This window comes from Poecile atricapillus, chromosome 12, assembly GCF_030490865.1.
Source record: "Poecile atricapillus isolate bPoeAtr1 chromosome 12, bPoeAtr1.hap1, whole genome shotgun sequence".
Classification (NCBI taxonomy): Eukaryota; Metazoa; Chordata; class Aves; order Passeriformes; family Paridae; genus Poecile; species Poecile atricapillus.
This window is the reverse complement of record NC_081260.1, coordinates 6,664,173-6,689,588: the sequence shown is the minus strand read 5'-3', so window position 1 is coordinate 6,689,588 and position 25,416 is coordinate 6,664,173. Positions and strand designations below refer to the sequence as shown.

At 36.9% G+C, this 25,416-nt stretch overlaps 1 protein-coding gene across 8 annotated transcripts in view; it reads right to left on the bottom strand.

Moving 5' to 3' along the window:
• Positions 1–8,252: 8,252 nt before the first annotated feature.
• Positions 8,253–25,416, bottom strand: part of FMR1 (fragile X messenger ribonucleoprotein 1) — a 29,328-nt gene continuing 12,164 nt past the window's right edge. For 5 of the 8 annotated variants that reach the window (XM_058848036.1, XM_058848034.1, XM_058848037.1 and 2 more), the window contains 9 exons: positions 25,213–25,329; positions 21,640–21,810; positions 21,458–21,536; positions 18,943–19,052; positions 15,476–15,562; positions 12,736–12,931; positions 11,258–11,437; positions 10,409–10,491; positions 8,253–8,810 (listed from right to left, as the gene is read on the bottom strand). In XM_058848036.1, coding sequence (XP_058704019.1) covers positions 8,649–8,810; positions 10,409–10,491; positions 11,258–11,437; positions 12,736–12,931; positions 15,476–15,562; positions 18,943–19,052; positions 21,458–21,536; positions 21,640–21,810; positions 25,213–25,329 — 1,185 coding nt within the window. In that variant the 3' untranslated portion in view covers positions 8,253–8,648. The remainder of the gene's footprint in view (positions 8,811–10,408; positions 10,492–11,257; positions 11,438–12,735; positions 12,932–15,475; positions 15,563–18,942; positions 19,053–21,457; positions 21,537–21,639; positions 21,811–25,212; positions 25,330–25,416) is intronic. The other 3 variants (XM_058848040.1, XM_058848039.1, XM_058848035.1) reach the window with 2 other exon arrangements.

Below are 25,416 nucleotides of genomic sequence, written 5' to 3'. Positions count from 1 at the left end.
CAGTAAACCTGAAAAATCTCTTTTTCACTACAACAAAAGTGCAAATCACTGTAGGACTCCACTGGCAATCAACCACTCCCCAAGGAGGGGAAGAGACCCCGTACTCCACCTGCTTGCCTTTTTTCTCTCCATGAGAGAAACTTGCACCATCACCATTTTAATAGCTTTCCATGATGGAGTTTGCTGAAAGCCTTTTCACAGTGTTGGAGTCCCACTTCCCTGAACAGAAGTGCAATGACAGCCTAACAAAAACTAAGGTACTGAACAGCTTCAGCAGTTTGGATAATTCAGCTAGCAGCATTGGGAGCATAAATTAAGGAATTAGGAAATTGTCCTGGGGCACAACTTGCCTCTTCTGTGCCACACCAAAACTCCCTTGGGAAAAAGAAAAAAGAATTGAGTAGAGAGAATTGAAGGTACTGTCAAAACAGAAAATCTGAAACTATTGTGTAACAGAAATGTGACCACCAAAGCTCACACTGACAGTTATGTCATGGGGCCCCCCTCCCCGCTAGTAAACAAGGTAGAACAGAAGGTTTTAAAGACTTTGTAATGATTTCATGGGAAGTTCATGAGATGAGGTTTCCAACATTCAGTTTGGTAAGAATTATCTGAAAACCATGGCAGCCCTATACATTACTCTCTTATGTGAGGGTTTAAAGAGACACAAACCATTTACATAGGTTTAATGGCCATTGCTGTACTTATATATTCATGTTAGAGCTCACACCCACTCTGGAAGCCTTTTACAAGGACACAGCAATTGCTGGCCTTTCACCAAGAGTTGAAAAGGCTCCAAGGTATGGTTTCTCAGTGCATTAAGGATCAAATGCAAACATGTGTGGATGGATCTTTTATACCTGTCAGATGACCAAACTTAAGTTCTGTTAGTGCAAGTAATCAAACAAAAACCTTTCTAGTTACTTTGAATCATATGCTGGAATAAGCAAATACATCGATTCTAAACAGACTATAAGAACAGATTTAATAGTATGATGAAAAAAATATTGAAGTGGGGGAAAATTAGAAGAATCTAAAATTGGGGGGAAAAAAGAAAAATCTATGATCAGCTGTGAAAAAAAAGCAAGTTGCACTGACAGGGATGAAACAAGCAGCATGTGTTTCTTGTACAGATGCACAAAAGGAAATAGACACTATAGCTGCAGGGAAAAAAAAATTGCTCTAAGTCTCAGAATGGATCAATCCAATGTGAAGTAATTGCTTGTAATATGTCTCAGTATTTTCCAGTCATTTCCAAGACAAGAAAATCTGCTTGCTGGTAGAAGTACTTGCTGCTTCTTTGAGAAAGTTTTTGACCTTGCAATACTCACATGAATGGACGCTACAAAGCAGGAGCAGGACCATGAAGACCCATGCTCGATGAGTGTCGAAAGGCAGCATTACTGCAATAAAACCAAGAGCAATAATAGGTACAGGTCCTGCATAAAACAAATTATTTAACTTAATTTCATATTTATGGATTAGAGCAAGCCTGACAATTGACTGCTGCACAGAGCAGGACTGCATTTTTTGCAAGAAAGAGGCCAAAACCCATTGAAAATATATGCATATATATTGGCAATAATGGTTTTGAAGACATTACTCATTAAAAGGGAGTTTAAAGGAAGGCATCTTGATAACAGAGACTAGCCAAAAAATTATCTCTCTGATGGGTCCCAGAGCTGGACTCCCGTCACTTAAAAAGATATTTTTTAGCTAAAAATTTTAATCCAAGTTCAATGAACAGAACCAAGAATGAAGAATGAATAATTTTTGAAAGCTTAAAACTGAATTCTAGTTTAGCTCATTGAATTCTTCACTCTTTTCACAATTGGAGCACACGAAGAGCTTTGGATAACATTTTAAAAAGGTGATTCAAAATGGTATTATGGACAAAAATACTTTTAGAAATCCCCATGTGATTCATAGTAATTTAACAGCAGGTTTAATCTGGGTTTTGTACCCCTAAGCAGCCTCTGATGACTGCTTTGCCAGATACTGTATTTCACTTTGTGTTACCCTAAAAAGGTCTTTCTTCAATTATTACCGCTTAGTTGTAAAGACAGTTAAAACCTAGAGACAATTTGTTAGTACTGAGGAGGGGAGAAACCCATTTTCTGAAATGCTGTACAGGGAAAGGACTGACTGCATTTCACATGGATACTGCCCTCTGAAGGGTCAGCCCTTTCTGCACTCCTGCTCAGCAAGGAAAGCTTCCCTGCCCTTACAAGTGCCTGTGCTATAGAGGAACATACTAACATATTCTGTCCCATGGAGAAACTACTTTGGTAATGAGAAATTATTTCTTAAAAAGACAGGAATCATGTTTCCAAAATACTTACTAAAATTTAATACCATTCATGACAAATTGGGAAAACAAGGGAGAAGGAAAACAAGGTAAAATTATTATTCTTTCCATTACTTACTGATTTTGCTGTCTCCTTCAGCCCTGCTGGAGCAGGGCATGAGCGGCTCCCCAAGGTGCAGCAACCGCAGAGTGGCCCCGACAACGGTGGAACCAAAGCATGTCACAGTCACCACCCCCATTTCAGGTGCATGGAACAAGATGGAGCAACAGAGGGGCCAGAAAAAACTCGGTGTGTTTTGGGAGAAATTGTCCCCTGCTGAGACTGTTGGAAAGCCTCTCAAGTCTTCTAACTCACCAAGTCAAAAATAAGTTCATATTCTTACCAGTCATACTCCAGTGTAAAATACAGAAACATCACCTAATTTTGCAGACCAGATAATAGGTAAGAGATCAAAATACACTTCTCTCAAATCAAAAGGTTCAGTCAGAATGCTTAAATTAGAGCTTCTCGCTAACCTATGAAAGATGCATTAATTAGGTACAGCTTCACCAAATATTTGCACACTTGAAGCACAAATCTGACACGCATCTTTCTTAGACCTGGGCTTCATCAAAGGGAACATGACCCAGCAGGTCAAGGGAGGTGATTCTATCCCTCTACTCTCTTGAGACCCCACCTGGTGTACTGCAATCAGCTCTGGAGATCTGTCCTGATTTAAGCTGGGATAGATTTAAATATTTTTCTTTGTAGCTGGCACATTAGTGTGCCTTGGATTCAAGATGAGAATAATGCCAATAACACACTGATGTTTCATTGTTGCTAAGCAGTTCTTGCTCTCAGTCAAGGACTTTTGAGTTCCCAAGCTCTGGCAGGGAGCAGGTGCACCAGAAACCAGGAGGGAGCATGGCCTGGACAGCTGGCCTGGGCTGCCCAAAGGGATATTCCACACCAAGGCACATCACACCCAGTATATAAACTGCAGGATCTGGCAGAGATGCCAAACACAGCCCCAGGGATGGGCTGAGCATTGGTCAGTCTATTGAGCAATTGTATTGTGCAGCTCTCCTTTTCATTACAATTATTATTATTGAATTCTATTATTTTTCAATTATTAAACTACTCTTGTATCAACCCATGATTTTTGCTCGTGTTTTCCGATTCCCATCCCCACTGGGGGGGTGGAGGGGGAAGAGGGCAGTGAGCAGCTACCTGGTGTTGCTGGCTGGAGTTAAACCACAATCTCCCCCCAGATGAAGGATAGGAACCTTTTCAAGCTTGTCCAGAGGGTCATGAAGGTGACCAGAGGCCTGGAACAGCTCTGCTCTGAAGACAAGCTGAGACCTGAGGTGGTTCAGCCTGGAGAAGGCTCTGGGGACACATTAAGGCCCCTCCCAATAACTAAAGGGGGCACATGAGAAAGATGGGGAAGACTTTTTAGCAGGGTCTGTGCAATAGGGCAGAGTAACAGTTTTAAACAAGAGGTTCAAATTAGACTAGACATAAAGTTGAAGTTTTTTACATTGAGGGTTGTGAGGCACTGGCATAGGTTGCCCAGAGAAGCTGTAGATGCCCTGTGCCTGGAGGATTCTAGGCCAGGCTGGACAGAGCTCTGGACAACTTGGTCTATGGGAAGGTGTTCTTGCCCAAGGCAGAGGTTGGAACTAGATGATCTTTAAGGTCCCTTCTGACCCAGACCATTCTAGGACTCTACCACTTCCATTCCTTTAATTAACGAAAGGCTCTGAATAGACTGGGAGCAGTGTTTTTAAAATACACAGAAGCCTAAAGTAAATGCAGATGCCATCAAATCAGCAGTTCCCCTAACAGATGAGCTGCCTAAAGCAGTTGCAGTTTGCTACAACAGCCATCTGAACTGATAACTGAGCCTGAAAAGACTTATCTATTCAAGTTGGCTTTTTTCCCTCATTTCAGCTAATTGCAAAATGAGTTTAAAGGGTGGGTCTCTTTAACCTCATTTGTACGTAGCACTAGCTTGCTAAAACAAGCAGCAACACACAGTATCCTCAGTTTCACTGTTTCAATCTATAACCACACTAGACTCAGCCACTCTCAGCAGTACCAATAAGGAGATACTTGGAAATGTCTAATCCCCAAGCCTTCCTTTTCTGAAGAATATGATTTACATAAAAGTGAGGTTTTTCCATGCTGATTTATCTCATGGAACACTCCAGACATTTCTGACATGGGACTTTTCAGACTGCTAAGAATCACAGAAAATTGTTCCCCCCCTCATTTTAAATGGAACACTTTTACTGCATTTAGGAGTGTTGATTTCCCTTGCTGTAGCTGTAGTCTACACCTGAGGCTCAGCCTGAGTGCACCAGGCAAAAAACCACATCCAAACCCCAAACCACACCTAATGTTTGCTATACCATTTCTGCAAGTCAAATTCTTAGCATTTATAGACTACATTAATGTGATAATTTTTTGCTTTAAATTAACTGCTTTTATTGGAAACCAGTTTCCTAAATTCAGTGCAAAACCGTAAGTAAACATATTCTCCTACTGAATTTTCAGTAGATACACAAAATTATCTATGATTGTTGCTCTTTCTTATAATCTTATTCCATATAGTACTCAAAGCACACAAAAATTACTGCTTTAAAGTCTATAAAAATAAAAAAAAGTCTTTAAACAATGTAAAAAAAATAATTATGGCAAACTGATTCATCTGGGTTTAACAGCAATTATTTCTCATTTCTATCAAACTTTGAGATGAATGACCTTTGTAACTGTGAAAGCACAAGTGACAGATGTGCGATGCATTTTAAAAAAATTGTTTGTAGAAAACCAGATTCATCCCCTGATGCAGGCAAAAGATTCACAGTCCTGTCAAAGATTCACACTGCCAAAGAGTAAAGAGTTGTTTCTGTAAATCACAGTATAAAAATATGATGTGAAACCCACACTGCGCTTAAGTCTAATGAACATCTGGCAAGAAGAACCTTGTGATCAAAGTGGAATATATTCAGAACACTAAGCTCAAAAGGTCTAACCTCCCCTTTCCTAACATATTAAACTGCCTTAATACCTTAGCAGCGTAAACATCCTAGTCACACCAATTTTCATGGGTGTGAATGTCTGGAAAAGACCCTTTGACTTCTTTTAGGACAAAAATCTGCTAAATTCAAGTGAATGATGAACAAGCTTAGTACACACTACTGTGTAAATAAGCTCAGCCTTATCACTATTAAAAAAATTCTTTTAAGTAGCCACCAGAGCCAGCATCTTCCCCACCCCTTAGCATGCGTATTCCACTGCAAGTCTTGCTGCTTCTGGAAATAAACAAGACCTTTAACAATACACAGAATAAAAATATTTTGATCCCCATCTTCTCTTGCAGATTAGCAGAGAACTTAGCAGAACTGTACAGCAGGAGTCCTGAAATGATGGAGGAATACTCACTGGAAGCTAAAGTTTTCCCTTTAAAATTCAATATTGAAGAGTTTTGCAGGGAAACATACTGCAGTTCAGGAAAATAAGCTGCCCTTCACAGCAAGTGCTTGTAGGAAGAAGCAGGATCTACACAGTCCCATACTCATGGTCCTTCCTGGACATGGTAGACAATATTTGATATTAGGGACAAAGAAGGGCTGAAAAACCTCATCAGTAACTGATTCAAATAACTTCTGGATTTACGAAACTAAACCTAGTATCTTCTTGAACTCATAAGTGGTTATAAAGAGATTTTTATCTGCTTAAAAAAAGCTGAAGAGATTTTTTTTTTTCCTTGACAAAGTTTTAATAACAACTCTGAAAATCTTAACTCCCCACCATCATTAACAAAAATGCATTCAGTAAACAACAGAAGCACAAACTTTCTATTTTTTTTTAAGCATTTGTTAATTCATAGGCTTTGAGCTTAACCTTACTGAATTTGGACTTTGGCATGATTCACAAATACCTCTCACTCATTCAAAGAACTTTATTTTAAAAATAGTTTTAATTCATTAGACCATACTTTATAATAGTTACCAATAGGACGGACCTGAACTCAAGCATCAGACATTTGTTGCACTTTCAAGTTTTGTAACAACATGACTTTTCAAAATAAAAGTGTACATTTAGATTCACAGGTTAATTTGTTGAAATTTAGAAAACATTTAAAATCACTGGAATATGAACTGAAAGGAATATATGTTAAGTACACAAATACTGAAAAAGCTCATAACCCCAAAACCTACTTGGAAATGGAATGCAGTCAATTAGTCAGACTGTGGTTTAGTAATTTCACATTACCAGGGTTAGCACCTTTGTGAACTCAACCACTGACTGTGAGAAATGAGCACATGAATTGTGACCACTCAATGGGTACTCTACCATTCCATGAGGAGACTGTACCAATCCATGAGAAGACTGTCTTCTTGAGCATTTTGTGTCACATTTTTGAAATCTGGTAATATTTGAGATTTTTCTAAAATGTGTAAATAAACAATGGCTACAGTTAAAGTCTAAACAAAGAAATGCTTTCTATCAGTTGAGATTCTTTAAAGCAATCATTCATAAGGATTGCATCAACATCAGTTAGCAGAGGAAGATCAAACTTTATTGAAACTGCTTGCATACAAAATATATTGCACTATAACCAAACAAATGTCAACATAAAATCCAATCTGTTGTAGCTATTATGTACAGAGAATATTGCCCAAGAGCAGTTACATTACAAGGTCAGTCTACCTTGGTTAATTATCTACAGTATTTTAAACCAAACAGCTTACAGATGATGTGTGCAAGGTACCAATTTCTGTTTTCAAATACTATACATTCCCAAAATAAATAACTAGAAATCAACATTAATGTTTGGCAATACTTTTTAAGACATTTTTATATTTGTTAAATCATGTGCAGTTCGTTGCCAGTTTTAGTATGCTCACCTGTATGCAAGGAAAAAAAAAGAATGAAGAAAGCAAAGAAACAAAACTCACAAAATACATCAGAGGCAAGGTCAAATTTGTACAATTCTGTACATAAACAGTGGCTCTCCTTCTGGAGTAATCTAAACAAAAATGGACTAAAATGAAGGTCCTTATGCAGTTGTGCCCAGTAAGTTTAATGTGTTATCAGAAATGAAAGAAAGCACAGCTCCTCCCATCCAGCATCCTTCCAGGTGTACAGCTGTACTTTGATCAAATTCTGTGACACCTTCATATTGGCTGGTAATTAGGACCTTGCAGCTCAAAATATGAAGAACTTTTGTTTTACTTTCAATATTTTCAACTACTGTATCTGTACTTGCCAGGGCATGACATGTGGTGACTTTCTTCTTACCTCTCCTGAAACAGCCTCCAAATTAAAATAAGCAATTCAAAAATTCTGGGAGGATGAAAACCATAAATACTTTAGGCTGGTCATCTGGCCAAACAGCAGGCACACATTACTAGCTTGTGAACATGTTACACTTGTTCCCTCAGTAACAATGAGTTTTTTAGTTTTCCACAATGGAAAGATTTTTTTTTAGTTTTTTTTTTTTAAAAAAAAAATCTTCTGTACTGCCTACAAAGAAAAAAATTACACCCCTTTTTCAATAACACTATTTGCCAAATCTTCAGTGCAAAATAAATTTCCTATTCTTATAACTGCCTAACTGAATGTTTATGTAAGGAAAAAATTATGGAAAGCATGCACTTGTCTATAAAGTACTAACGTCTGACAAGGATTGCTACATATATTTTACATTTAGTGTTACCAACTCATCTTCCCTGATTTCTGCATCCAAATATAATATTCCTACCTGCCAAGATATAAAAAAGGCACAGATCATACAACTTTTTTGCTAATGAAAATGACAATTGTTACATCACACAGATTTCAGGGTCCACCGACATATTGAAAAAGGTGGACCAGAATGTGAACTGACACAGGACATAAAACGACATAGCATTTCATGAAGAACTGGTAAGTTAGATTGAAAACAGAAGCCAATTTGATTACTGCAAACACTATTTATTCTGAAAATTGAAATTGAGCAGTGAATTTGACCCGATGTGTTAAAATGGTACATCAGAACAGAAAGTTTACCAATGCACAGCTCAGTATTTTTAAAACAAACAAAAAAGAATCTTTCATCGTTTGAACTGCAATATGTACTTGGAAGCGATTTTCGGAAGTTCAGGTATTTTTATGCAAATATTTGAATAACTTCTTATTCTGAAAACAACTGCATACTGTTGATGTTAAAAAAGGCTAACAGAGAACATATGTTCATTTCATGCCCTGCGCCATCTTGCCTACTATTTGTCTTTGGCCTAACAAGTTTCTCTAACATGGAATAGGAATTACTGAAACAGTATAGGAAATATGACTTCAGAGTTATGCAGTTTAGGGGACTCCGTTCACCAGCGGCTGTTGAGCGTCTGCGCTGTCTGCCTTCTCCTTCTTCGGGTTCCGCTCCTTGCCCGCGCGCAGCCGGCTGCCTTCGCTCGAGGTATTCTGTAATGTTTTAGTGTGGACACTCCTTTCATTATTGCAGTCAACTCTGATCTGGAACAATTTAGAATTATATAAAGCATTCTCCTCCTTTCTTCCACCCCTGGGCGTTCTCTACCCTGGCCGTCTGGGAGGAGCAAATAGTGCCAGCCCCTCATGGCTTTGTTAATTGCATTCAGCTGCAGGGGAGGGTGTAAATTCTTTTCTGTTCAAGAATGCCACATACCTGTAACCCAAAAGATCCTCTCCCATCTACCTAGCCTTGGAAGTTAAGAGAAAAATTTTCAGTTTGTTTGTGCACAAAATAATTGAATTAATATCAGATGGATCTCTGTAACATTATTTCAACTTCTAGTAATTCAACTTCCTATACTTTGTATGCAAAAAGCCCCCAAAAGACAATGTCATTTCATGGCAGCTTTTTTGAATCTCAAAAAATCTACTCAGACCTTTTTTGAATCTGAAGAAAAAAAGATCCATTTAATACGCTCAAGAAACTTCTGCAGCCTTTTTAAGTGGTCATAAAAAATTTCAAGAGAGCATGTTGAAAGCAAATTTTTATGCTTGTAATGGAGGCAAATGCTTATTTCTTGATATATAACAAGATTTTTATAACTTTCATCATCCAGATTTCAACAACATGCAAGTACTTATTTTCTTGTAACGTGTCACTTCATCCAAATCTTGGAGGAAAAGATAAAACTCCCATGATTTAGGTGTCTTATGTTTTTTTTTCTAGTACCACAATTCCTCACTGCCTACTTCAAACTTTGTAAGGTAATTACTAATTAATTATAAAACTCACATGGCCATTATTTATTTTTTGTTTTGCCAAGTTAATTATTTGCATTTCAGATGAATATTCGATTACTACACCTTTAAGTTCAGCACTCCCATTTCAAAAACTAATTATCTGGTCTGCTTATCAATGCACTTGATGCATTTTGTCCCTTTCTTAACCAGGCTTTCTAAAATCCAAGCCAAGAGTTGTCTTTATGTCCCATTGCAACTATGACATATACGCTTAAGGTATCAGCTTGATAACTTCATTAAACAAACATTTGAAAAAAAAGTAGAAATATCTTTAAAAAAACTTGAAAATATTTAAAGTTACAAGATATTTCTGTTATTTGAAAAGTTTCTCGATGTGTGTTTTTAACTTACTTTCTAGACTGAATAGTCTTCAATTGCAAATGTTTCATTTAGTAATGAAGGTCTTTTCTGAAGTTTAATCTTTCTTACTCTGAGGATTCTGGTTACAACACACTCTCCTTAAATAGTGTTAAGGATTTTTCTTCCCTCAGACAGAAGATAGACAACAATACACAACGGTAAGAAAGAAAAGCTAAAACCAAAGCACTAGTAAGAACAGAGACTGAAATCAAGCTGGTTAATAAATCCTTGGGACTCGTCATCAGTTTTTCACCAGACAGAGCTAAACAGCATTACAAAACTGCATCTTTATGCAACTTGATAGATTTATAGTCATGAGCATCTGCGCCATTTCGTAACACAACTTTTGCAGATGTGATTAGGGAGTCAAAGATGCAATCACAAGGCTACTGTGTCACTTGCAACCTTGAAGACTCTACCATTATTGTATGACACAATACAATTTTAACAGTACAGACTTCCCATATGAGAAGAGTTACCTCAAGAGACCCGTCTGCTGTCCTCCCTTTTGCCTCTCTTGAGTTACGCTGACGGTTATCTGTTCGTGACTGTTCATCATTGCCTGGAAGAAGAATTCATCAACTAATTTGTTCAACAAAGACATGATCTTCTGCCACTTAACTTTTACACAAGCACAGTCGGGAATTCAGAATTTTCTCTCGCATGAACAAGTATTATTAACAACACATAATAGCAGTTCTTAAACTACAGGCCAGGAATCACTAAAGAAAATGTTCTCAGGTGATAATGCAGACGAAATCTCAATGTTTAAAAAAACCACCATAGTTTAAAATATAATGAAACATCATACGTAAACAAATAAATATAATGAAACATCGTATGTTCAAGTATGTATATTTAGCTTTATAAAGTTCTCCCATCTTACTTTTGCCTGATCCTTTCCACCGAGCACATAAATTACATTATCCTGTTCCATGAAAATCAAATACAAGAAGATGTGAATATGGACAGCTGAATGACTAATTCAGATTTTAAAACATTTTTCTCCATCTACTGACAAACTAGAATTTGATTCGTTGATGTCCATGTATGATGGCACAGGCCAGAAACTGGAGCCCAGAGGAATTTTAGGAAAACAAATGATAGACAAAACTCCCCCAAAATAAAGCAGGTGAAAAAGAATTATTCCCCTCTGCTCAATGTTCAACACATCTGAAACAAAATACTCCATTTAAAAGACTGACAAAGAGAAGTCAGGAGAGGCCACCAGGTGGGGAGTTGAAGCAGATGAGAAGGAGCAGCTGGCAGAAGAGTTTGCTTTAGGATTCCCACACTGACACCCGTTTCCAAAAGGAGTCTCCATTTACCTTTGAATCCTCCACGCCCCCTCCCGCCTTGGCCTCTGGTGCTGCCGCCACGCCTCCGCCCGTCCCCCCTGCGCAGGTAATTGTCCCGCTCCTCCTCTGCTGGGGCTGCCGACCAATCGCTCAGCTCATCTCTGTGATCGGACTCTGTTTCAGAAGCATTTGATGCTTCAGAATTAGTTCCTATCAAGAGGATGAAAAAAATCCAAACATGCCAGTGTAGCTTAGCATGAAATTACTATAGTAGAATGCAAAATGTATATAAATTTTTTCTTCTTTTTTTTCTTAATAGACAATTTTGGCCTCTCAACCTCTATAACATACATAGTACAGAAAGGTGCATAATATATATTACTTCTTCAAAATTCAAGAGAGACTAATAAAAGTTAGTCCTGTGTTTAAGGCTAAATAATTACGTGTGCCACATGCTTAAAATTTGTGTTATCAGTGTATCAACAGATTACTGAACATACTACAAAATGCAATAAAAGCCTAGTAAAACATTAAGTGTAACAGACTAGACTCCTTCGTATTTCTACAACTTAAAGTTCTGAATATAACCTGTCCTGTCTGCTCTCACCACTGCAACTCATCTATGAAAAGAAAAAAATTCCATGAAAGAGCCTGTAACAGACTACAAAAGCAGAGAACAAAGTCAAAATGCTAGAAATGTATCAAATCAAATAAATGGCCGTTGCAGTTTTTCCAAGTAAGAGATCACCTTTATTGACAAATGCTGGTTCTTTCCCCATTTTCCTCCCCATAACCCATATGATTAGCAAAGTGAGTTCACATCCTCTAAAAATAGTAAACATCACAAAAAACATTAATTTTGTATTATGCAGAACATAAGGTAAGATTTCCTTGTAAAGCTCACACTACAGCCAATTCAGTCAAGACAAATACCAGCTGACCTACATTATGGATAATGAAGTAATAGATTCGTCTGAAGAGGCACAATGTGGAAAACTATTGAGTAATGAATTATCCAAGGTTTCAAAGAGTAACACATTATTTTGGTGACTATGGTCTTCTAGTAAAAACATAGAAGTTCAATTTAATATGAAGAAAACAACTTTTCTGTAAATTAAGCTACACAGTGCTCTCACTTAAAAATATTTATATTAGGATAGACTCACACAGGTTTAAATAAAAATTGAGACTTCATTGTCAGAAATTGTTCAAAACAGATAAAATAACAATCTTTGCCCTAAAGAGTTAGGGAATAACTAGATATGTTCCATAATGTGGAAGACAGAAGCATGCTGTAAGAAGCAGGAACTGCATGGAAGTCAGTGTAGATTACAGGAAAGCACTACACTTTGAAGTATTTTCTTACAACATAAAGCTCTATATAATCTTCAAATATTAATGCTCAATGTTAACTGCATTTTTAACAGCTCTAAGTCCAGCCTTTGCCAAGAAATCATGAGAGCAGTAGGCCACTGTGAGAAGGGTCAAGTGCCCCTGTAGGTACCTACCGGAAGCATATCCTGGTCCACGCCGGCTGTGCCCACGGTTCCTGTAGGGGCGGCTGCCACGGCCGAGGCCCGGCCCATCGTCGGTCATGTACCCTTTGTCCTTATCCGTACGGTTTGGGGGGGGCCTGGAAGTAGCTCCAATCTGTCGCAGTTGCTCATCAATTTGCAATCTTTCCAAACGCAGCTGGTCTACTTCCTAGGCAAACACAAACCCAGCAAGTCATGTACAACCACTATTTAACCATCTGCATGTGCACACATGCAGGGTCTCAGAAAGAAAAAGCACTGAAGTATTGCAACTGATCATCTATTTAACGATTCAAACAGCAACCCTGCTTTGAGAATAACTTGTTTAACAGAAAGTCTTTCAAATGTTCAAAATCCGTGTGCTACCAACACAATTCCTCCTGTGGCATAGTTGATAAGTTAAGGTTTATTTAAAACATGTATCAAGAAAAAGCACTCAGATTGGAACACAAGCACTTTATGCTGTTGCACGTAACAAATATCAAAGTTACTAAAAAATTCCGATGTAACAGTATTGTTTCATAAAAAGGCACTCTGCTGTTAAACTGTACGTAATGATAACGAAGAGTATGAGGAATAATAGGAAGCATAAAAGCATAGAGAGAAAAGTGCTCTAACTCATGCATAGAGGCACCACCACACAGCACCCTCACCATACACAATTAGGTAAAAGATACAGCAACACATATTCATGGAATACATTTGCCAGTTTGAGATGTTATCTAGCTCAAATCAGAGTGGCAATCCCCTCTTCTTTAATTAGGGAGAAATCTGTTGATAGAAGTTTCATTCTGACACTGCATCCTCTGCAGGTCATCTAGTCCAGCCAAGACTTTGCCAAGGTGCTTTGGTACTCAGAAATGCCCCCTATCAGTGACTTGGTGTATATCTCTTCCCTTAAGATGTTCCCTAACTCACCTTTCTTTAGGAGGACTTAAGACTTCTTGCTCCAGACTCTCCCATTGGTATGAGGGGGCTGGTGCTTCAGGACAATTCTTATAAATAAAAAAAAACCCCAAAACTGAGGATGACATTCAGTACCTCATCCTTCCTGTTTGTGAGCAAGTTCCCTCCTCCATCCAGCAGCAGGCCTGTATTTCCTTTGGTACTCCTTTTGCTACCAACATACCTGCAGAAGCACTTCCTGTTTCCCTTTACGTCCCCTGCCATATTCAACTCCTGATAGACTTCAGCTTTCCCAAACTCCTCCCTACCCACTCAAATTGTGTTTCTATACTCCGTCTGAGTCACCTTCCTTATGTTACTCCTTGTAGCCTCATTTTTTTTTCTATATTAATTTAGCCACAGGGTTCCTTGTTGATCCCTGCAGGCCTACTGTTACTTTTGTGTGAACACTTGCGTATCAAGATGGACTATTCTTGAGCTCAGAGAAGGTGATGCTTTAAGAGCCAGCTCTTCCACACCTGTTTTTCTTCCAGGAATGTATCCTATAGGATTCTTCCAAGCAGATCCCTGAACAGGCGAAAGTCCATCTTCCTGCAGTCTGGGGCCATGAATCCTGGTATTAAGTCTTTCCTCTCAAGATCCTGAAAATTCACTACAGTCATTCCAGCCAAGTCTGCTTTCTTCTTTTTACAGAGAAATTCATGACTCTGAGCTGATACAGTACATTTGATGTTGATCCACTATTAATGTATCTTTTACAATAAGTTTCCTTAATAATCTTTGCCTGGAGGCATAAAAACATGAAAATCTCAGAGGAATAAGTCTGTCCCACTTCTTGTCAGTGAACTGGAGGGCATTATTCTGAATCATAAGGCAACAGGTCACTAAGATAACAACATTTTGTTGTGTTTATGTTTAATGGGATGAGAAGGCCAAGATAAAACCTGAGATATGAATCTATCCAGTAGTTATCACATAGACTGACGAGCACTGATTTGTGACCTTCTGTTCAGGAATGTTGGAGAGCACTAAGGAAAAGTGACCATAGTTGACAATTAACTGATCAATCTAAAATAAAGTTGCTGGGCTATTAAACACTTTCTACTACTACCATGTCAATACCCATTTAAGTACTGACTCACATGCAAGTACCCATTTTAGGCAGCGGAAGAAGTTTAAACCAGAAGTATCTTTTCAAATCACAGCGAGCATGCAAAAAAGGAACCTGATTTTTAGTATTAGTTTTCATCTGGTCCTTCTCTGCCTCTGCCTTGTGACAGCTGCAGAGCTGCTGTACCTCTCCCTGTACAACAGAGCACTCACCACAGACTACAGGTGAAGTTACAGAGCCAAGAGGCATAAAAAGCTGAGTTACCTACAAAACATACCAAGGTATGAAATGTCAATTCATTACAGAAAAAGTAGTTTAGCATTTCTGCATAAAAAAAATGTCCACTCTATACAAGATTCTGCATGGAAGGCTGCTTGCTCTGCAGTTGCATGAACGACTGACTACTCTCTTTATATATAAAGTTGGCAGCACATTTTGACACAGAGTTTTTAAAAAATTTTCTTATTCTTTTGTAATTTGCATCCTGAAAAAAGCTGTTATGCCATTCTTCAGACAAATTATTCTTTTATTAAAACCATTAAATTTTTAGACACAAAACCTGTTATAATTCTAATTTTTCAACAGCCCCAGGGCCTGAACAGATCATCATCACCACAGAACAGATCATCATCACACTTACCATCCTAAGTACTGATAGAAAAAAAATCAGTGGTAAATCAGCATTATTATCCTCACCTTTAAATAATTAAGATGATAATCCAGAAGAACAGTTGCATTAGTGATGCTGTCCTTGGTTCCTACAAACACAAATGGTACCATGCCCTAAAACACAGTAACAATAGGCTTTGGTTATTGACCAGGCATTGAATTTTTAAGAGAACCAAGCTTATTACTATAAAACTTGAAAACAATTCTTACACTATGAATAAGCAAAAATGAAAAAGTGAGACAACAGTATATTTTAATTCTGATATTCACTATGTCTATATATATATGACTATATATAGTCTAATTCTGTTTATGCAAAGAGTTTAAATAAGCAGATTTGGATCATCTGCATCACAACATCAATATTTATTTTTCTGAACAAGTGAAAAAAAGTCAATTTAGAACACTTTATGCTTCCTCCCTTCGAAATAATACCATCTTTGCTGACCACATCCATTCTCTCACACCAGCTGCTTTTGCTCTTCTTTTGATCTTTTAAAGAAGTCAAATTAAGATTGTATCATAGAACAAAACCTTATCCTTCCTGAAGATCTACAGTTGTAAAAAAAGTGCCAAAAAATATTCAAGAAGGAGTTAGTACTTCAGGTGATGATTTCTAACTTACAGTTCTTCTACCCTTCAAGCACATTAAGTGATTCAATAAATATGTGGACAGTATAAATCTGGAAATTCTAAAGTCTGAAATTATGACACTGGGAGACCAAACACCTAAAGATTAACTTAGGCAGCAAAAGAAGGTGAAAAAAAAAAAATCTATCTAGAAGGGCCACACTGAGTGTGGAAAACAAAGTAAACTTTAGCAATACAATGACAATTTCTACACCAAAACAACTGACACTAAGACAGGTCCATGCAATATTTCAGAGGAGTGAGTGCAGTCCACACAGGCCCAAGGAGTGAACCTGACTACTCCAGCAGCTGCAGCATCACCTGGGCAGAAGAAGCTTTACTGAAGACTGCAGACGTTAACCTGAGCATCTCCAACACTCAGCTGCTGAAGTCCATGCTACTGCAGATCAGAGCCTGGCACACCTACCGATTATCTCAAATATTGTTTTGCTATCTCATCATTACCTCTAAAGAAGCCTTTAATTTTCACTGTACACACACCCTCTACAGAACTGCATTCCAAAGGAAGGTTTTGCTGCAGAAGTGAAATTATTTGAGACACAAATGTCATAAAAATTAAAAGCACACTATGGCGAGGTTGCCCAGTCCATAATTTGTCTCCACTTCTGAAGTTGTGTTTGGTTTCCTTCCCCCCCCACCTTTCTTTTACAGAAAAAAAACTTACATTAGAAATTACACATCAATATGAAGTAACCAGGAAAAATAATGTACACACATTCCTCTAGTCCTAAGGAATCTCAACATTTTAACTGACTTCCATGAGCATTGGAAATTCCTTAGCCATAGGCATTGTTGACTAAAATGTTTTATTATCTGAGGTATTTTAAGTTTCATAAATATTTTATACAGCCTGATAAAGAGCAGTGAAATTTCTACTAAACTGGCTTTAACTAGCTCACAGTATCAATTATTAAATGATGACAAGACAAATGATTTAAAAGGGCATTTAAGGAAACGGCTTGTTGTTGCTTTTGGCAGTGGATTCAAGGTAAAACAATGCCAGCTATTAAGAATATGAGCTGGTAACCACATCAAGCAATTTCAGCCATACAAAAGCAGGAAAGTGCTTATTTAATGAACCTTAGTTTTGTCTTCAAAGCAAACGTACCTATGATCAACTTGGCTGCAGTGGGGAATACTGAGCAGACCTTAAGTCCAAAATAAATTTAGAGATAAAAGTAATAAATATTACTGTAACAAACAGTAGCTATCTCATTTTAAAATATGAAAAGCCTGAAGATAGCCTGTTATAAAATTATGGGATGTATAAAACTGCACTTAAAACTAATGGGCAGTATTCTAACATCTCAGTCACATAAAAAGAACCAAATGCTGTATAAAAATTTAATGGAACTACAGTTCTGCGACAAGAAGAAGGGGTGCAATATCCAAAGTCACACATGGGAAGATTATTTGGATTTCAAAGCTGAAATAAAACTGCATTCAATTTACAAGTACTAACTCTTACCTGTTAAAATCTGATTTCAGGTTTCTGTATTGCACCTGGCATGACACAAGTACCACATAAAGCAGTGCAAGCAATGCCAGCATTAGAAATATCATTAACAGGTAAAACTGAAGTATGAATGCAGACCTTGACAGGTAAAAAAGACCTTTCAAGATAATCCTTAAAAGCTGCATTTTGGACATAAAAATGTAAGTAAATCAGCTTTTTCAAGTCAGAATTAAAAAAAAAAAGCCAGACATACTTCCTGCCTCCATGAGTACTAGCTCTTTTACTCTTCTGTGATTCTCTAGCCTGCAGCAATAGCAGCACCCTCTTGCTTATTAAAATAATTTTATGTAGCAGGTATTTATCTTTAGAAATTAAATACGACAGACCAGTGAAACCTTTAGGTCTAAATATCAACCATTTATGTTTTCAGACAGATGTAAAACTAGTAAAATAGTAAAAAGCCCTTAGTTAATTGCATAACCATTCTGCACAGAAAGATGGAAATTGGATTGTGGGTTTTCAGTAAGTCTTAGAGTGATGGAAGAGCAGAGAAAATAACTATTCAATCAAGAACATAAAGGTTCCAGAAACCCTATTTTATAGCTTATCCAAAGTAGCAAAGGTTCTTAGCTGGTACATACTTGGTTTTTGAGGTAAATGAATAGCTGTTCAGTTTTCTTTAAGCACATTTCAAATCTGAAAACTGCAGGGAGTCTTTTTGCATTGAGATGGTAAAACCTTCATGCTGAAAGTTTTTTTGCATACTGCAACCTTGCCCCTCAATGCAGCCCCACACAGAAGTGCCTCAAATTACAGTGTTTGAGACTTCATTTAGGTCCTTTACAAGGCTGATAGCTTTCTTGTGCAAACCTGGCATTTCACAATGTTCATGCTTGTTTTTACTTTAGGTTACAATTTACAGGCTCTTGTGAACCTAGGTAAAATTTTTTACAAACAGAGATTTAACATAAAGCTCAAGTTTTTCACTTCAAAAGAAGAAATTGCTAATGAAAAATTAAACCAGGTAAAAACCTAAGAAATCAAACTCAAAGCAGATCAATGAATGAACCCAGCAAGTTTCATATATATGTATTTATAGCCTAGCACATGCTGGGATATGTCATTGCTTCCAACAGGAACAACACAAAATCTCTAAAGAAGGTGCACCACCAGTAAATTTCACAAAGCATTTTTCTAACACAGAGAAGCCAAATTTCATAAAAATGCCCCTCAGCATTAATAGGAAAAGACAGAATCCATCAGAAAACACATATTAATCAACATTTTATCTTACCACTACACAAAGATACAAGGAAGAATGAATTTTACTATTGGGTAGAATATAACCAATTAACAAAAAGAAAAATTATATTAATTGAAAACATACCTCTTCTTGTGGAATATTTTTATCATTTTCAGCCTCAATTCTCACTCTTACAACGCCAGATTTGTCCACTATCTCCTGAATCAGTTTTCCGTTTTTTCCTATTACTTTTCCTACAGAAAGAACATACAGAACATTCCACCTTTATGGTTTTCCCCCAAACCTGAGAGTATTGCTGTACTCTAATTAGACAAGACTATTTAAGTATTAAGTACCAATGAAGAACTTGTCCAAAATGCCTTAAATCCTCTACTACAAAGATTTAGCTAAAAAGCCACAAACTAAAATGTCTGCATAAGCTTGTGGACATAACTTAATAGAACACATTGATCACAGCAATACTCAGTACCTTGAATGCCTATTCGGCATTGCTTTGGTAGATTTAAAATAACTTCAGTGAATTATATATATTTCTGTTTGCATTTAATATATCAAATCAAAACAAAAATCCTTTTACAGTGCCTTAACATTTGCTGTATCTACTTCTTGTGTAAAGAAGTAATTACAAAACTTACAACAAACTTACAAAACTTAGTTCATTTACAAAATTTTAGTTGATCAAATACTACCAAAGTTACTGATTGAGGGAGATGTTAAAATTCTCTGAAACTGAGGTTTTTAGACATTTTTGGCAGTAGTTTATAATTCACTAAAAAGTCTAAGCTAAAAATGGAAATAAATTATACTCCAACACCGGTAATGCAGACATGTATCTTCTGAAGCAGACATTCCAGTGTGAGACAAGGAAAACGAAAATTTAGTTCTCTCCAATCTCCGCAAAACAATGTGCTGTCTGCAAACTGGCAGGAAAACTAAGCTGCTTGGGACATGATGAGGGAGGGCCACAGCCTTGAATCACAGCTTTCATGAGAAGTTTAAAAGAGTGATGTCACAGATGTTTTCAGCATGTAACAAGAAAAAGTATTTTTATTTAACAAACTGCTGGAAAACTTAAAACATGATCTTTTTTCATTGGCACATCACTAAAACAGAGGTAAAAAACCCCAGCGCATAACAGCTACTGTTTGTCTGATACAATTATCCATGAAGAAATTAAATTCCACTTCTTGTCACAACAAACTCCTATTGCTCCTATCATTCAAAGCTAAATAAATTTTCATTTTTGTGTTTCAAGTTTTGACATGACATTTACAGAAAACAAAATGACAAAATACGGCCAATAAGTTCCTCCTCAATGACAAAGGCTGAGTGTCAAAAATGACTACTGAATATTTTATCTGAGTACTTTATTTCTTTATATATTACTGGCAAATGGAACACTACCCTAATAATAAATGTAAAAAAAGCCTTGGTAGTGATTTAAGAAAGTAAGTCAAACAAAACCCCCACAACCTCCACAAGTTACATCAGCTACTCCAATCAAAGTATTTGTGAGGATTTGGCAACACACAAATGTTTTCAAATAAAAATGTCCATACAGTCTTTAAAAAATAAGTAACCTCTTGGGTGGATTTTTCCTTTGTTTGGATTTTTTGTTCAGTTTGAATTTTTAAAGATATATTTAAATAGAAAAAGGCAGTTGTTTGAATTTTATTTAGCTTAAAAAAATAAGTATATCTATATATCTATATATATCTCTATATCTGCATCTATATATATCTAAAAAAGCCTTCTGCATTTTAAAGGAAATTACTAGGAATTTTAAAAGCCATATTATTAAACATAGCTTATTTCAGACATAACACAGAGTTCAGCCAAAGTTATATTCTAAAAGATCCAGGTCAAGAATTAAGAGCAGAAATAAAAACCTAACAAAAAATATATAACTGCCAAGTTCTAAAGAGAAACAGACTTTACCACCTCAAATTAAAATAATGATGGTAGCTTATCATTTTCACTTATCACCAGTAAAACCAGGAGGGAATAGGGAAGGGAAAATTACTGCTTTTAATCAGTTCCAGAGCTGAGCTGGCACATTTTTTAGTACTTGTCCCACTGCAGAATTTCACACTGCTTCAACACCAGCTTTCATACACTCCCTGACAACCTATTAAAGCATTTGCTTTTAGGGCTATGTTATACCATAAAGCATTTTCTCTGCTCTCTTATCTCCTGAATGAAATCATGTATTTTTATTTTGCTTTGTAGCATCAAAAGCCCATTATAAGATTTCTTCACATATACAAGGGCTGAATGTGTTCTTAAGGACTTTAGTGTTTGGCAATGGAAGTAGTTTAGATTTCCTTCATCACTAATGCCTAACTCCTAGTGCATCCCACAGTGCTGCTTCTAAACATACTGTAAAAGGACAGGGAAAAAAGACAAATGTAAGTCAAAGAAATTATTCAAAATATACTAGGAAAATATGAGACTGCAGATTCATCTCCTGTATAGCTGAACTAATCTCTGGACATGTTTGAGGGAAGTAATTCTCTGTCTCAATCCAGAAATTATTCTGCCGTGTACTTCAACATCAGCACTTTGCTTCCAGTTCAGTGCAATTCTCAAAAGGCACTCTTCCTTACTACCACAGAGGTAGCCTCCAGAACTGACATACCTACTAAATTCCTTGGAACTTGTATGACATCTTCAGCAAATTCAAGATAACTTCTTGCCTTTTTCACCGCATCTTGATCCTAATAATAGAAAGATGTGTAAGAAACAAGATTCATTTGCCCAAGGTTTTTGTTTGCTTATTTCTTTCAGGTATCTTCTGAAATGACAAAGAAGGGAACTCACCTCTCCATAAATATGGAATGTACAAGTATCTTCATCAAGATCAATGGCAGTCACTCCAGGGACTTTTCTGGCTTGCTGAATATTAGCACCATGAGTGCCAATGGCCAAACCCATTAGGTCTTCACGTACTACAAACTGTTCATGGAACCGGGATGCAAGTTGCCTAGAACTCTGAAGAAAAATCTAATGTCAGCTCACTTTGATTGTCTCTCCAGTATGCTGAACTAAAATTTCAAGCCTATTTCTCAATCAGGTGCTTAGCCTATTTTTTATTTAATCAGCCCCTTAACTGCACTTATTTTAGCTTCAAAAAACACCAAGGAGTTTCCTTCAGAAGTCTTTTAAATATTAACATAAGGCTGGACTCTAGCTGTGTTAACACCTCTATTTTGAATTACGCTTTAATAGCTACAGCTATCAGGTGTTATTTGGTAAGACAGCACTCGTAAGGTAGTAAAATAGTAACTGTGGTGATTATTAAAGCAAGTCTTATGATCTCTGAGAAAAAAAGACTGCACCAATTTCAACAGGTGAGTGAAACTGTAATAACTCAACCACTCACACAAAATTATATATAAAATAGAGCAACTGTGGATATCTGCTGCATTTTAGAAAAATGAAGAATCTGTGCCTATGCATGACAATACAAAACCTGTTTGAATGCAGAGAACAAATATGTTCAGAATTTCATCCAGGAATCGTACATCTACCAAGACAGAAGGGTTGTACTGGGCACTCACAAATGTTAGCATAAGAGAACACAGGAAAGGAACAGTACTTTAATGCATTGTGGGAAGATAGAAAATTTCCAGCTGTGATAATCTATGAAGGAAAGAGTGTTTTGCAAGGAAGAAACAAGATAAAAGCCAAGATATATAATCCTGTCCATGTTTCTGCATTGCAATCAAAGCTGTTACTACTGTCAAGACATACATAAGCACACTTCAAATTAGCAGTTTAATGTTACCAAAATGAGACCCTACTGATGTTGAGAAAACATCAAGGAATTGCTCACAACAAGCCCTATACTGCTCCAGCTTAACTGGTACTGCTTTCTGACCTGTTCCTGCTTAAAGCTGTTGGAAAATATTCTGTGCAAAATCACTGTTTCAAAGAACTGTTTACAGTAGATAGTGGTGTAAGTATCCAAATGTTATGAAATACTTCATATACACTGAGAGCGCTGTCAAGCACTTCAGCAGCTACACTACAGACAACTTGGAAAGCAGGAGTTATTTTTGATTGCTCACATTTCTATGTTTCAACAGATAATCCAAATACTGATTAACCAGTTAACATCTTTTATAGACAGCCACGTAAGAAGGGAGAACAGGATGACCAAGACAATGATCAGTTGTTAACTATCTAAGACATGTGGAAAAGATGAAGCTACATCATCACTGAAGACTTTGGCTCTAACAGTCAACCCAGTTTTACTGCCCACACCAAAACATCATTAGCTTTTCTACAAATTATTACAAAGTGTGTTCTATTTAAACATCAGAAATTCTGTATTCTACTTCCCTCTAATACATTAAAAAGAAAGAACACCCATGCAAGTAATGTATTAATACCCACACATCAGCCATAACTGAAGTCTACTTGGATACAGTAAAATACAAACCAGAACGCAAAACACTTGTAAATTCAGGCTTTTTAGTGTGTGAAAGACACCCAGAAGAGCTAAGTCACACCCACTGGGAAAGAATTCATAAACAAAAAATAACTGGTTATTTTACTTGATACTCTAACAACCATGTTTGAGAAGCCATGCAAGTCAAGAAGATAATATGCAAAACAGGTTCAACAAACAGGAAGAAAAAACCACCGTTGAACAAAAGAAGCCAGTCTAGTGATAATGACTCAGAAAACAAAACAGGTATAACTGCTAGAAGAAAAGAAGTGGCAGACTTTAGCAGTTCAGTGACTATGAGACACACATAAAGGTTTATTTGATGAAAATAATGAGATGCTATTAACAATGCAGTAAAGCCTGAAATGTTCACTAAATATTTTTTCTCCAGATGGACACATGCAGTCTGTTGGTATGTCAGTGTCTCAACAGTAATCATGAGTATGATTTTTATTATCTGAAGCTCTCCCTTTCAACTTTGTATGAAACTGATTTTATATTTATTCTAACTATAAGAAACACAAATTCCAAAATGAAAAATACCAGCCAACTTTTGTCACACAAATTTTAACTGTATATATTTATCTCACAACCTTTATTTAAGTACTGCTTAAGTAGAAACTGAAGTTCAACAATGGTTTTCTGGTGAGAATCAAATCAAGTTTGAGATTTCACAGCAGCAAAAAGACTCAGTGTTACAACGATAAGAAAAATCCAAGATTAGTTTGGGAAAGGAATCAATGACAAAGTTGTTGGTGCATGCATTTGTGGGAGCATGTAAAGGGAATTAGCTCTAAAGAGGCTGCTGTTCTTCCCACCTCCAAAATAATACTTTGCACTTCAAGAGGTAAACTGCCCACACAACTGTCAGTTCTGGAGGATAAAGAAGAATGATTACTGAAGAGCTATAGTGGAGTGCTCAGTAAGGAACACCAATGATGGAAAATTGGTCTGTCCTTCCTCTTGAGAAAAATCTAAACCCAAACAAACTCGGATCTCAGCTCTGAAACACAGAAATCAAGATACTAAAGAGAGAATAGAAGTGAGAACTTCTTTTAACAGTGACGGTGCCCACTAGAGTATACCATACAAGGCCGGAACATGACATCCCACTTCAAAGAGATGTAACTCTTTGCAAGGGGGAACGAAACCTCTCTGTCCAGCAACACTGCTGGTATACACCGTGTCAAACTAAGTTACAGTAATTTAAGTGGTACCTCTGATTCTTGACAGTGAATCTAAAAAGTTTGCAGAAATATTGCTATTTTTTCTATTTTGTAGATAGGAGAAAAGCCATGAAGAAATGTTAATTCTGATGTATGAAGAGCCCCTTATTTCCTAGCCTACTCTTTTACTTTTCTTTTAGCCATGGACAAGTATGACTCAAGCTTCTTGCCAGTCAACACCTACTCAGCAGTCACAGGAGTATCAGAAGCTGTATCTGCTGTAAGATTATTTCCTAACATTTTATCTATAGACAAATCTATTCCTTCATACATTCTACCAACATCAGTTTTCACCCCTTCCATCTCAATTTCGCTGTGTTATTTTGCTCGATCCAGTTCTAGTCCTATCAGTATAATGACATATTCACTCCCATCTATTTTTAAAGCTACCAAATATGTGGCATTTGTGCCATGATGGCTAACTATTTATACTTCAAAATAAGAAAGAAATACATGTGTATGTGTGTCTACACATTTGTATTTAATCCCCCACATAATCCTGCTGATAAAAATGAGTCTTTGAAAGAATAGGCCCTGTAACTGTAAACATTTTCATTGTTGGATGACACTTCCATCCGTATTTTTAACACTTAGATTATTATCAGTACATCATTACTTTCACCTCAATGCAAGTCCTACCAGCTAAGAAACACACGAGGGATTTTTTTTTTATCTGTTTCATTCAAATTACTTCAGGGAAAACAACCAACATACCTCCAGCTGCTTGCTGGCTTCTTCATTTCTCAGTATCAGGGATAACTTGGTGCGAAGACTCCGAAAGTGCATATCAATCAGCATGTTCGCCCGCTTTGTGGTTACATCGTTGACTGACTGAATTATTAATAAACAGAACAGTGCTTTACACAAGGACTCTTGAAACAAACCACTGCCAACAGTACAGTAAAACATTTGTACTTA